Source organism: Heteronotia binoei, chromosome 2 (genome assembly GCF_032191835.1).
Source record: "Heteronotia binoei isolate CCM8104 ecotype False Entrance Well chromosome 2, APGP_CSIRO_Hbin_v1, whole genome shotgun sequence".
In the NCBI taxonomy this organism is placed as follows: domain Eukaryota; kingdom Metazoa; phylum Chordata; class Lepidosauria; order Squamata; family Gekkonidae; genus Heteronotia; species Heteronotia binoei.
In genome coordinates, this window is record NC_083224.1 from 14,566,307 (window position 1) to 14,578,627 (window position 12,321).

The following is a 12,321-nucleotide window of genomic DNA, read 5'->3' on the forward strand; positions in this document are numbered from 1 at the left end:
GTGCCAGAAAAGGTGTCAGCCGGCGCCATGGCACCCACTGGCACCAGGCTGGGCTGGGACAAGGCCAACCGGCAAAGTTCCATGGCAGAGTGAGGAATTCATACCCGACTCTCCCAGATCCTCGTATGACACTCAAACCACTACACCACGCTGAGGAAATAAACATATATTTGCGTATGGAAAACCACAGGGGCCCAACAGGGATTAAGCATTTCATCGTTGCAAGATCTCCCAACGCTGTCAGTTCGGCAGCCTGTCACGTCTGAAACCTCTCCTGCAAAAACCGAGCAAATAAAATAAGAAAAGTATCTCACCTGGAAAGCCAAAGCCAGAATACTCCTGGCGGCAGGCACATCTCCCGCGAGCCACTTCGACTTTGCTCCCATGAGCCAGAGGACTTCCGCTTTGGGGCAGTGGGCGACTGCTCTTTGCAAGAGAGCCTCCAGGGATTCCCTGCAGGGGGGAGGGGGGGAAGCGACCACAATTAAAAAATCTCAGCCTCCGGCCACATAAGAGGAGCCATGCTGGATCAGCCAATGGCCTATCCAGTCCAACATTCTGTGTCACATAAGAGAAGCCCTGTTGGATCAGGCCAAGGGCCCATCCAGTCCAACACTCTGCGTCACATAAGAACATAAGAGAAGCCATGTTGGATCAGGCCAAGGGCCCATCCAGTCCAACACTCTGCGTCACATAAGAACATAAGAGAAGCCATGTTGGATCAGGCCAATGGCCCATCCAGTCCAACACTCTGCGTCACATAAGAACATAAGAGAAGCCCTGTTGGATCAGGCCAGTGGCCCCTCCAGTCCAACATTCTGAGTCACATAAGAACATAAGAGAAGCCCTGCTGGATCAGGCCAATGGTCCCTCCAGTCCAACACTCTGCGTCACATAAGAACATAAGAGAAGCCCTGTTGGATCAGGCCAGTGGCCCCTCCAGTCCAACATTCTGCGTCACATAAGAACATAAGAGAAGCCCTGCTGGATCAGGCCAATGGTCCATCCAGTCCAACACTCTGTGTCACATAAGAACATAAGAGAAGCCCTGCTGGATCAGGCCAATGGCACCTCCAGTCCAACACTCTGTGTCACATAAGAACATAAGAGAAGCCCTGCTGGATCAGGCCAAGGGCCCATCCAGTCCAACACTCTGCGTCACATAAGAACATAAGAGAAGCCCTGCTGGATCAGGCCAATGGTCCATCCAGTCCAACACTCTGTGTCACATAAGAACATAAGAGAAGTCATGTTGGATCAGCCAATGGCCCATCCAGTCCAACACTCTGTGTCACACAGTGGCCAAAAAACCCCCGAGTGCCATCAGGAGGTCCACCAGTGAGGCCAGGACACTAGAAGGCCTCCCACTGTGCCTCCCCCACAAGCACCAAGAATAAAGAGCATCACTGTCCCAGACAGATATTAACCATATCCAACGATATGATTAATAGCCACTGATGGACTTCTGTTCCATATGCTTATCCAATCCCCTCATTCATTCAAAGTGGCACATGTTCTCTGAGAGAACTTGTGGCTGAACCAAGGTCATTCCAGCAGGTGCATGATGAGGAGTGGGGAATCAGACCTGGTTCTCCCAGATAAGAGTCCGCGCACTTAACCACTACACCCAGTCCAACACTCTGTACCACACAGAGTGGCCAAAAAACCCAGGTGCCATCAGGAGGTGCATCAGTGGGGCCAGGACACTAGAAGCCCTCCCAGTGTGGCCCCCCAAGAACCAATAATAATGAGCATCACTGCCCCAGACAGAAAGTTCCAACAATAGGCTGTGGCTAATAGCCACTGATGGACCTCTGCTCCATATGCTTATCCAATCCCCCCTTGAAGATGTCTATGCTTGTAGCTGCCAACCGCCTCCTGTGGCAATGAATTCCACGTGTTAATCACCCTTTGGGTGAAGAAGGACTTCCTTTTATCCGTTCTAACCCAACTGCTCAGCAATTCCATGGAGTGCCCACGAGTTCTCGTATTGTGAGAAAGGGAGAAAAGCCCTTCTTTCTCTACCTTCTCTATCCCATGCATAATCTTCTAAACCTCTATCATGTCAACCCCTCAGTCAACATTTCTCCAAGCTAAAGAACCTCAAGCGTTTTAACCTTTCTTCATCTTTAGACGTTATCGGTCGACAGCGGCCATCGTCACAAAGTCCAATGCCATGACTTTTGATTTATTGCCAGCAAGGCCGTCCCTTCCACTAAGCAAATTAGGCATTTGCCTAGGGCGCCGGACCCAAATTTGGTCGCCTTCAATAGCTTCTGGCTGATGCACAGTTTCTGTATCGCTCCCCGAGTGTCCTCCATCTGGAGCCCTCCCTGCCCGCTCTCTGAAGATTCCGATCATCAGAGAGCAGGCAGGGAGGGTGCCTGGCCAACGTGCAGTCTCTGTAGCACTCCCTGAGCGTTCTCTGGGCGGAGGACACTCAGAGAGCGCTACAGTAGTCGGTGGGGGGGTGGAGTGCAGATAAAAGATAAGGGGAAGGGGCGGTCCGTGGGCGGCCAGTGGCAAGTCTGCCTGGGGCGCCGTGCACCCTAGGGCTGGCCCCGATCGCCAGAAAGATGCAAATACGTTCAAGGTCACCCACGCAGCACACCATACCTGGTTCCGTGATTCTTTTCGAAATAAGCCGCTCGCAACCAGACGCTTTTCTTGCTGGGGAAAACCTGCAAGGCGTAAGCGTAGATCGCCCGGGCGCACTCCAGAGCATTGTGAGCGACGCACTGTGGGAGAGACCAGTGGCACCTCTAAGGCCGATTCCTAGTACTCAGGTGTAACCCTACGAATTATTTAGTTAGTTTATACCCCACCCTCCCTTCAACCCCGTGCCCTAGGGGAAGGTGCATCCCGACCACTTTCAGCCCCCCGCCCTTGGGACACAGACTCACGCTGTCGGCATCTTCCATCCAGGTGTGCTTCCGGTCTTCCTCCTCAATTCCGATCCCAATCACGGCTCTCATGATCGCCTGGCACGTGGCCACACTGCCGGCTTTATCGCACTCCTCGGCATCCTGAAGGAGACACCACATATGTCAGAGGTAGGAAACTTCTGGGACTGGGCAGTCAAGCAAGGGCCAGGGCAGCCGCCGTAGCCTATTGTTGGACCTGCAGAGGAAATGACTGGCCACTGGCTGAGACAGGATGCTGGACTAGATGGACCCTCACTGGTCTGATCCAGCAGGGCTTCTGAAGTTTTTATGAAGGCCTTGGCCTCTGTGTCCTGTTGTTGGCCTTCCAGAGGAACTGGTTGGCCATTGTGTGAGACAGGAGGCTGGACTAGATAGACCTTCACTGGTCTGATCCAGCAGGGCTTCTGATGTTCTTATGAAAGCCTCAGCCTCTATGCCCTGTTTTTGGCCCTCCAGTGGAACTGGAGAAGAAGAACTGCAGATTTATACCCCACCCTTCTCTCTGAATCAGAGACTCAGAGTGGCTTACAATCTCCTATATCTTCTCCCCACCCAACAGACACCCTTTGCAGTGAACATAAGAACATTAGAGAAGCCATGTTGGATCAGGCCAATGGCCCATCCAGTCCAACACTCTGTGTCACATAAGAACATAAGAAAAGCCATGTTGGATCAGGCCAAGGGTCCATCCAGTCCAACACTCTGTGTCACACAGTGACCAAAAAAATTATATATACATACACACTGTGGCTAATAGCCACTGATGGACCTCTGCTCCATATTTTTATCTAACCCCCAGTGGGTGGAGCTGAGAGGGCTCTTACAGCAGCTGCCCTTTCAAGGACAACCTCTGCCACAGCTATGGCTAACCCAAGGCCATTCCAGCAGGTGCAAGTGGAGGAGTGGGGAACCAAACCCAGTTCTCCCAGATAAGAGTCCACGCACTTAACCACTACACCACTGGTCTGATCCAACAGGGCTTCTGATGTTCTTATGAAAGTCTCAGCCTCTATGTCCTGTTTCTGGCCCTCCAGTGAAACTGGTTGGCTACTGTGTAAGATAGGATGCTGGACCAGATGGGCCACTGGTCTGATCCAGCAGGGTTCTTCTTCTGTTCTTAAGACTATGACATTTTACAACTTAACAGCTACCTCCTTTGTTGTTGCCAGATGATTCCCCATATCCCACCCCCATCATTCACTGCACCAGCTCTTAAGACATCTGCAGGTTCTAGAGAAGCAGCTGTTTTCAGACTGAGGTCACAGTACAACATATTCATTTAAAGCCAGAGTTTTTGTGGGCAGACAGTAAAATGCCAAGTATCCATCCTTTGGGGAGGCACGGTGGCCCAGTGGTAGAGCATCTGCTTGGTAAGCAGAAGATCCCAAGTTCAATCCCCGGAATCTCCAACTAAATAGCGTCCAGGCAAGTAGGTGTGAAAAACCTCAACTTGAGACCCCGGAGAGCCGCTGCCAGTCTGAGTAGACAATACTGACTTTGATGGACCCAGGGTCTGATTCAGTAGAAGGCAGGTTCATAGGTTCATATAATTTAGGGAAGGGACGGTGGCTCAGAGGTAGAGCATCTCCTTGGTAAGCAGAAGGTCCCAGGTTCAATCCCCGGCATCTCCAGCTAAAAAGGGTCCAGGCAAAAAGGCGTGAAAAACCTCAGCTTGAGACCCTGGAGAGCAGGGGAGGGATGGTGGCTCAGTGGTAGAGCATCTGCTTGGGAAGCAGAAGGTCCCAGGTTCAATCCCCGGCATCTCCAACTAAAAAGGGTCCAGGCAAGTAGGCATGAAAAACCTTAACTTGAGAACCTGGAGAGCCGCTGCCAGTCTGAGTAGACAATACTGACATTGATGGACCCAGGGTCTGATTCTGTAGAAGGCAGCTTGATAGGTTCATATATATATCCATCAGATATTGTGCAATAAAAGTTATTTCCTGCATCCACTCAAACTGGACTGCCTCGTAACATCCACTCTAAACACAGATTACAGTGTACACACACACACGCACACACACACACACAGAGTCACTCTCCAATGGGATTCCCAAGGAGAAAAGTCAAACAGGCACCTGGATCCACTGCTCCCGGTTTATTTCCACTCCATTAGCCCTTAACGAGGTGATGGCTCGGTCAACGATCTTCTCCACCATCTGAGTGTTCCCGTTCGCCTCCTCCAGCTTGGCAGCTGTGATCCAGATGTGCCGGTCCGTGGGAATGTTCTCTCGGGCCTTGTTGAGGACTTTGCGGGCGTTCTCGTAGGTTTCCAGCCTCGCCAGAGCCAGCCAAAGCTGCGTTGCAGAAGGAGAGAGTCCAACGTTAAGACAGCTTCACTTACCCGACGCAACGGTATCTTCCACGATATTCTGCACACCGTCCTTTCCTCTCCCTCTTTCTCTTTTTAAGTGCAGAACGCGGTAGCCAGGCTGTTATTGGGGCTCCCCAAGTGGGAGCACATACAGCCTGGGCTGCGGGAACTGCACTGGCTGCCAATAGCATACCAGATTCGCTACAAGATGCTGGTTATTACCTTTAAAGCCCTATATGGCCGAGGACTTGCTTACCTTAGGGACCGTCTCTCTCCACACCTTCCCCAGAGGGTACACTTAGATTTGGGACGAAAAATCTATTAGCAATCCCCGGGCTTGAGGGAGGCTAGACTACAGTCCACCAGAGAGCGGGGCCTTCTCGATTGCTGCCCCCTATCGGTGGAATCAACTGCCGGAAGAAGCTAGGGCCTTGCGGGGCCCTAACAAGGTGATTAAAGGCCTGTAAGACAACTCTATTCCGGCAGGCCTTTAATCTGGCGTCGAAGGACTGATATGCGGTGACTGAAATACAGACAGAGTGCCATCTGAAGCGAGAAAACATCAGATACAATTAGCACCAGACTGTTTTTAATTGTTCTTAACCGTTTTAACTGTTTAACTTGTTTTATTGTCTAATTGTTAAATTGTTCTTGTTTTGCTGGTTGTGAGCCGCCCTGAGCCTGCTTTGGCGGGGAGGGCGGGATATAAATTCAATAAACCTTAAACTTTAAGCGCAACTGATTATAACTGGGCAGTCAGAAGCATTAAAATCCATTTTGAAACAGCCACAGGATTACTACAGATGAACATTAATAACTATGTTGGCTGACGGATTCTCATCTACACTGCCGCCTAAACCTTACTCATCGAAGTGACCCAATGAAGAAAACTGAACGCAAGAAGAAGACTGCAGATTTATATGCCACCCTTCTCTCTGAATCAGAGACTCAGAGCAGCTTACAATCTCCTAAATCTTCTCCTTCCAACAGACACTCTGTGAGGTGGTTGGGGCTGGGAGAGCTCTGACAGAAACTGCCCTTGCAAGGACAACTCCTACGAGAGCTATGGCTGACCCAAGGCAAGTGGGGGAGTGGGGAATCAAACCCGGTTCTCCCAGATAAGAGTCCGCAAACTTAAACGCTACACCGAACAAGACATGTAGGATGCAACGTTATCCGCCTGTAACATAAGTCTCAGCTCTACGCTGGTGGAATAAGCTCCCTGAGGGTCTTAGGGCCCTGTGGGACCTTCTTCAATTCCGAAGGGCCTGTAAGACGGTGCTCTTCCACCAAGCCTTCAACAGTTAAATAGGTCAAAATCAGAGACTGCTGCTGGCACGACCTGACTAGCCTCCTGAAGCACAGAACCTGGACCGTATTTCCCATCTAGAGCAGGGCTTTTTGTGTAGCAGGGGCTCCTTTACATATTAGGCCACACACTGCTCTGATGCAGCCAATCCTCCTGGAGCTTACAGTAGGCCCTGTTCTAAGAGCCCTGTAAGCTTCTGGAGGATTGGCTGCATCAAAGAGGAGTGGCCCAGGGGTGGAATTCTAGCAGAAGCGCCTTTGCATATTAGGCCACACCCCCTTCTGATGTAGCCAATCCTCCTGGAGCTTACAGTAGGCCCTGTGCTAAGAGCCCTGTAAGCTTCTGGAGGATTGGCTGCATCAGAGAGGAGTGGCCCAGGGGTGGAATTCTAGCAGAAGCGCCTTTGCATATTAGGCCACACACCCCTCTGATGTAGCCAATCCTCCTGGAGCTTACAGTAGGCCCTGTGCTAAGAGCCCTGTAAGCTTCTGGAGGATTGGCTACATCCAGGGGGGGCGTGGCTTAATATGCAAAGGCGCCCCTGCTAGAATTCCAACCCTGCACCTGAGCGCTGAGCTTGCAGGTCACAACATACAGAGAGGGGTGCAGTTCAGCAGGAGAGGCTCTGCTCAACATGCAGAAAATCCCAGTCCCTGCCATCTCCAGTTATAACAGGCGATGTGAAAGAACCCAACTTGAGACACAGGAGAGCTTTACCAGGGCTTTTGTTGTAGCAGGAACTTCTTTGAATATTAGGCCATATCCTCTCTGGCGTAGCCAATCCTCCTGGAACTTCCAGTAAGCCCTGTATGAAGAGCCCTGTAAGCTCTTGGGAGGACTGGCTACATCAGGGGTGCGGGGCCTAATATGCAAAGGAGTTTCTGCTACTCAAAAAAGCCCTGTAGCCACATGAGCTGTACTATGCTAGGAGCTTGGAAATCTAGAACCATTGCTTGGCCACGAACCATGGGCGGAGCAGTGTGAATCAGGGCTGGACCACTGAAAGGGATGCCAAACTCCACATGTCGGCTGGAGACCTCCCAGAATTACAACTGCTCCCCAGGTGACAAGAGATCAGCTCCCCTGGAGACAATGACAGTTTCCAGTAGGCCCTGTACTAGAAGCCCTGTAAGCTCTTGGTGTAGTGAAGTGTGTGGACTCTTATCTGGGAGAACCAGGTTTGATTCCCCACTCCTCCACTTGCACCTGCTGGAATGGCCTTGAGTCAGCCATAGCTCTGGTAGAGGTTGTCCTTGAAAGGGCAGCTGCTGGGAGAGCCCTCTCCAGCCCCACCCACCTCACAGGGTGTCTGTTGTGGGGGAGGAAGGGAAAGGAGATTGTGAGCCACTCTGAGACTCTTCGGAGTGGAGGAAGGGATATAAATCCAATATCTTCATCTACCTCACAGGGTGTCTGTTGTGGGGGAGGAAGGGAATTGTGAGCCACTCTGAGACTCTTCGGAGTGGAGGAAGGGATATAAATCCAATATCTTCATCTACCTCACAGGGTGTCTGTTGTGGGGGAGGAAGGGAAAGGAGATTGTGAGCCACTCTGAGACTCTTCGGAGTGGAGGGCAGGATTTAAATCCAATATCTTCATCTATCTCACAGGGTGTCTGTTGTGGGGGAGGAAGGGAAAGGAGATTGTGAGCCGCTCTGAGACTCTTCGGAGTGGAGGAAGGGATATAAATCCAATATCATCTTCTTCTTCTCTTGGAGGACTGGCTAGGGGTGGGTGGCCTAATATGTAAAGGAGTTCCAGCTACAAAAGAAGCCACGGCTGTTACTAGCCTGACGTAACACAGACCTTCTTGGTCCTATGAGCCTCTCCAATTAAGCCGTCTTCTTCCAGCTCAGATTTACACCTTATGGTACGGTATAAGGTCAACCTACACAATATGGTTTTTAAAGAACAGGGTCTGGGAAACCCGGACACACAGGTGCAGGAAACGGTGTTATAAAAGCCACAGGGGTCCAATTCACCTCAGGATTGTGGCAGTGGCAGGGAGGGGCTCTTGATTCCGCCAAAACAATTTTCCCAACAGGAAATGATCTCAGAGGGAGTTCTTTGGAGATGCATACGCACTCACTACCCCCCCCATGGGGTGGTCCAGAGTCGAATTAGGCTCCTGTGGACTTCTAAAAGGACCTCCCCCGCACCTGTTGCGCAGTTAAAGCAAAAAGGGACTTGGGCCCGGCCCAGAAGTGCTTAAAAATGTATTCAGTGGTTTGGCCTTGAGTGTTTGCAAAGGAAGGCCGCAACTGCATTGAATTGGGGGGGGGGGGAGTATTCCCCAGCTGCATGCTTACTTCCCCATCATAAAGCAAGATCTGTGTGGCTTAAGCATGACGTGTTTTGAGTTTTTTGAGTGGAACACCCGAGAGCCAGTTTGGCGTAGTGGTGAAGTGTGCGGATTCTTATCTGGGAGAACAGGGTTTGATTCCCCACTCCTCCACTTGCAGCTGGAATGGCCTTGGGTCAGCCGTAGCTCTGGCAGAGGTTGTCCTTGAAAGCGCAGCTGCTGTGAGAGCTCTCTCAGCCCCAGTCACCTCACAGGGTGTCTGTTGTGGGGGAGGAAGGGAAAGAAGATTGTAGGCTGCTCTCTGTCCTTGAAAGGGCAGCTGCTGGGAGAGCTCTCTCCAGCCCCTCCCACCTCACAGGGTGTCTGTTGTGGGGGAGGAAGGGAAAGGAGATTGTAGGCCGCTCTCTGTCCTTGAAAGGGCAGCTGCTGTGAGAGCCCTCTCCAGCCCCACCCACCTCACAGGGTGTCTGTTGTGGGGGAGGAAGGTAAAGGAGATTGTAGGCCGCTCTCTGTCCTTGAAATGGCAGCTGCTGTGAGAGCCCTCTCCAGCCCCACCCACCTCACAGGGTGTCCTGTTGTGGGGGAGGAAGGTAAAGGAGATTGTAGGCCGCTCTCTGTCCTTGAAATGGCAGCTGCTGTGAGAGCCCTCTCCAGCCCCACCCACCTCACAGGGTGTCTGTTGTGGGGGAGGAAGGGAAAGGAGATTGTAGGCCGCTCTCTGTCCTTGAAAGGGCAGCTGCTGGGAGAGCCCTCTCCAGCCCCACCCACCTCACAGGGTGTCTGTTGTGGGGAGGAAGGGAAAGGAGATTGTAGGCCGCTCTCTGTCTTTGAAAGGGCAGCTGCTGGGAGAGCCCTCTCCAGCCCCACCCACCTCACAGGGTGTCTGTTGTGGGGGAGGAAGGGAAAGGAGATTGTAGGCCGCTCTCTGTCCTTGAAAGGGCAGCTGCTGTGAGAGCCCTCTCCAGCCCCACCCACCTCACAGGGTGTCTGTTGTGGGGGAGGAAGGGAAAGGAGATTGTAGGCCGCTCTCTGTCCTTGAAAGGGCAGCTGCTGTGAGAGCCCTCTCCAGCCCCACCCACCTCACAGGGTGTCTGTTGTGGGGAGGAAGGGAAAGGAGATTGTAGGCCGCTCTCTGTCCTTGAAAGGGCAGCTGCTGTGAGAGTCCTCTCAGCCCCACCCACCTCACAGGGTGTCTGTTGTGGGGGAGGAAGGGAAAGGAGATTGTAGGCCGCTCTCTGTCCTTGAAAGGGCAGCTGCTGTGAGAGCCCTCTCCAGCCCCACCCACCTCACAGGGTGTCTGTTGTGGGGAGGAAGGGAAAGGAGATTGTAGGCCGCTCTCTGTCCTTGAAAGGGCAGCTGCTGTGAGAGTCCTCTCAGCCCCACCCACCTCACAGGGTGTCTGTTGTGGGGGAGGAAGGGAAAGGAGATTGTAGCCGCTCTCTGTCCTTGAAAGGGCAGCAGCTGTGAGAGCCCTCTCCAGCCCCACCCACCTCACAGGGTGTCTGTTGTGGGGGAGGAAGGAAAGGAGATTGTAGGCCGCTCTCTGTCCTTGAAAGGGCAGCTGCTGTGAGAGCCCTCTCCAGCCCACCCACCTCACAGGGTGTCTGTTGTGGGGGAGGAAGGGAAAGGAGATTGTAGGCCGCTCTCTGTCCTTGAAAGGGCAGCTGCTGTGAGAGCCCTCTCCAGCCCCACCCACCTCACAGGGGTGTCTGTTGTGGGGGGAGAAGATAAGGAGACTGTAAGCCACTCTGAGTCTCTGATCCAGAGAGAAGGGCGGGGTATAAATCTGCAGTCTTCTTCTTCTTCTCCAACATACCCTTTCTTACAGGCCCATCTGCAGACACAGAGGAAGCAGAGGATCACTAACTCTGGCTGCGTGTGGCATTCTGGATTCGTATCAACCTTTAAAGCCCTTTATGATTTGGCACCTGTTTACCTTTGAGACCACCTTTCCCCACATGTGCCCCAGAGAACACTGCGTTCAGGATCTCAGAATCTTTTAATGATCCCCGGGCCAAAGGAAACCCCGACTGACTACCGCCAGGACTAGGGCTTTCTCCGTGGCACCTCCCGCATGGTAGAATGAGCTCCCTGATAATATCAGAGCCCTGCAGGACTTTTACAGTTCCGCAGGGCTTGCAAGACAGAACTTTTTTGCCTTGCATTCAACGTATCATGGGAGAAAGTTGCCATGCCACGGAGAGGGACGACACTTTGGAACACTTTCCCTATGAAGAAAGGTTAAAACGCTTAGGGGTCTTTAGTTTGGAGAACCGTCAACTGAGATGATGATGATGATATTGGATTTATATCCCGCCCTCCACTCCAAATTTCAGAGTGTTGGACTGTATGGGCCATTGGCCTGATCCAACAGGGCTTCTCTTATGTTCTTATGTGACACAGAGTGTTGGACTGGATGGCCATTGGCCTGATCCAACACGGCTTCTCTTCTGTTCTTATGTGACACAGAGTGTTGGACTGGATGGGCCATTGGCCTGATCCAGCACCGCTTCTCTTATGTGACACAGAGTGTTGGACTGTATGGGCCACTGGCCTGATCCAACAGGGCTTCTCTTCTGTTCTTATGTGACACAGAGTGTTGGACTGGATGGGCCATTGGTCTGATCCAACAGGGCTTCTCTTCTGTTCTTATGTTAACTGACAGCCTTGGCCGACACCACTGCATTAACACCACGAGCACCATAACCATTAAGGACCTTGGATAGCTGCTGGTTGTTTTTGTAATTTTATTGACTATTTTAATGCACCGTGTTGTTGTAAGTTTTATATTCTGATGCTGTTCTTATAGGGCATTAGCCGCCCTGAGTCTGTTAAGGGGAGGGTGTGATACAAATAAAAAATGGTCCTGGCCCCAACCTGGTGGAATCTGCTCTCTATGGAGATACGGGCCCTACCGGTTTTGTTACCTTTCCATAGGGCCTGTACGATGGAGCTGTTCCGCCAGGCGTTTGGTTGAGGCAAGCAAGCGTCCTTCTCCTTATTCCTTATACCATCTGCTATCCTCCTCCACAGTGATCCGTCGTCTGAATTACTATATCTGGGCCACTGATTATATTCCAACCTGCACTATGAGCCCGCCCACCTTTGTTATATAGCACTGTGTTGTGTTGTTTTGCTTTTAATTGCATTTTATTGGCTTTATTGTATTTGACTGGTTTTACCACGATGTAGGAGCCCCGTGGCCCAGAGTGGTCGGAGCCCTCTGCTCATGACCTGAGTTCGATTTCGGCAGAAGCTGGATTCTCAGGTAGCCGGCTCCAGGCTGACTCAGCCTTCCATCCTTCCAAGGTCCGCCAAATGAGGACCCAGTTTTGCTGGGGGAAAAGGGTAGATGACTGGGGAAGGCAAGGGCAAACCACCCCGTAAAAAGTCTGCCGTGAAAACACTGTGAAAGCAACGTCACCCCAGAGTCAGAAATGACTGGTGCTTGCATAGGGGATTACCTTTACTT

General features: G+C 51.9%; 1 protein-coding gene across 1 annotated transcript in view; it reads right to left on the reverse strand.

Moving 5' to 3' along the window:
* The window catches only part of LOC132567780 (pre-mRNA-processing factor 6-like), a 79,726-nt gene that overhangs the window by 30,276 nt on the left and 37,129 nt on the right, over positions 1 to 12,321 (reverse strand). The window contains 4 exon segments of the mRNA XM_060233470.1: positions 315 to 453; positions 2,617 to 2,738; positions 2,904 to 3,026; positions 5,003 to 5,221. Coding sequence (XP_060089453.1) covers positions 315 to 453; positions 2,617 to 2,738; positions 2,904 to 3,026; positions 5,003 to 5,221 — 603 coding nt within the window.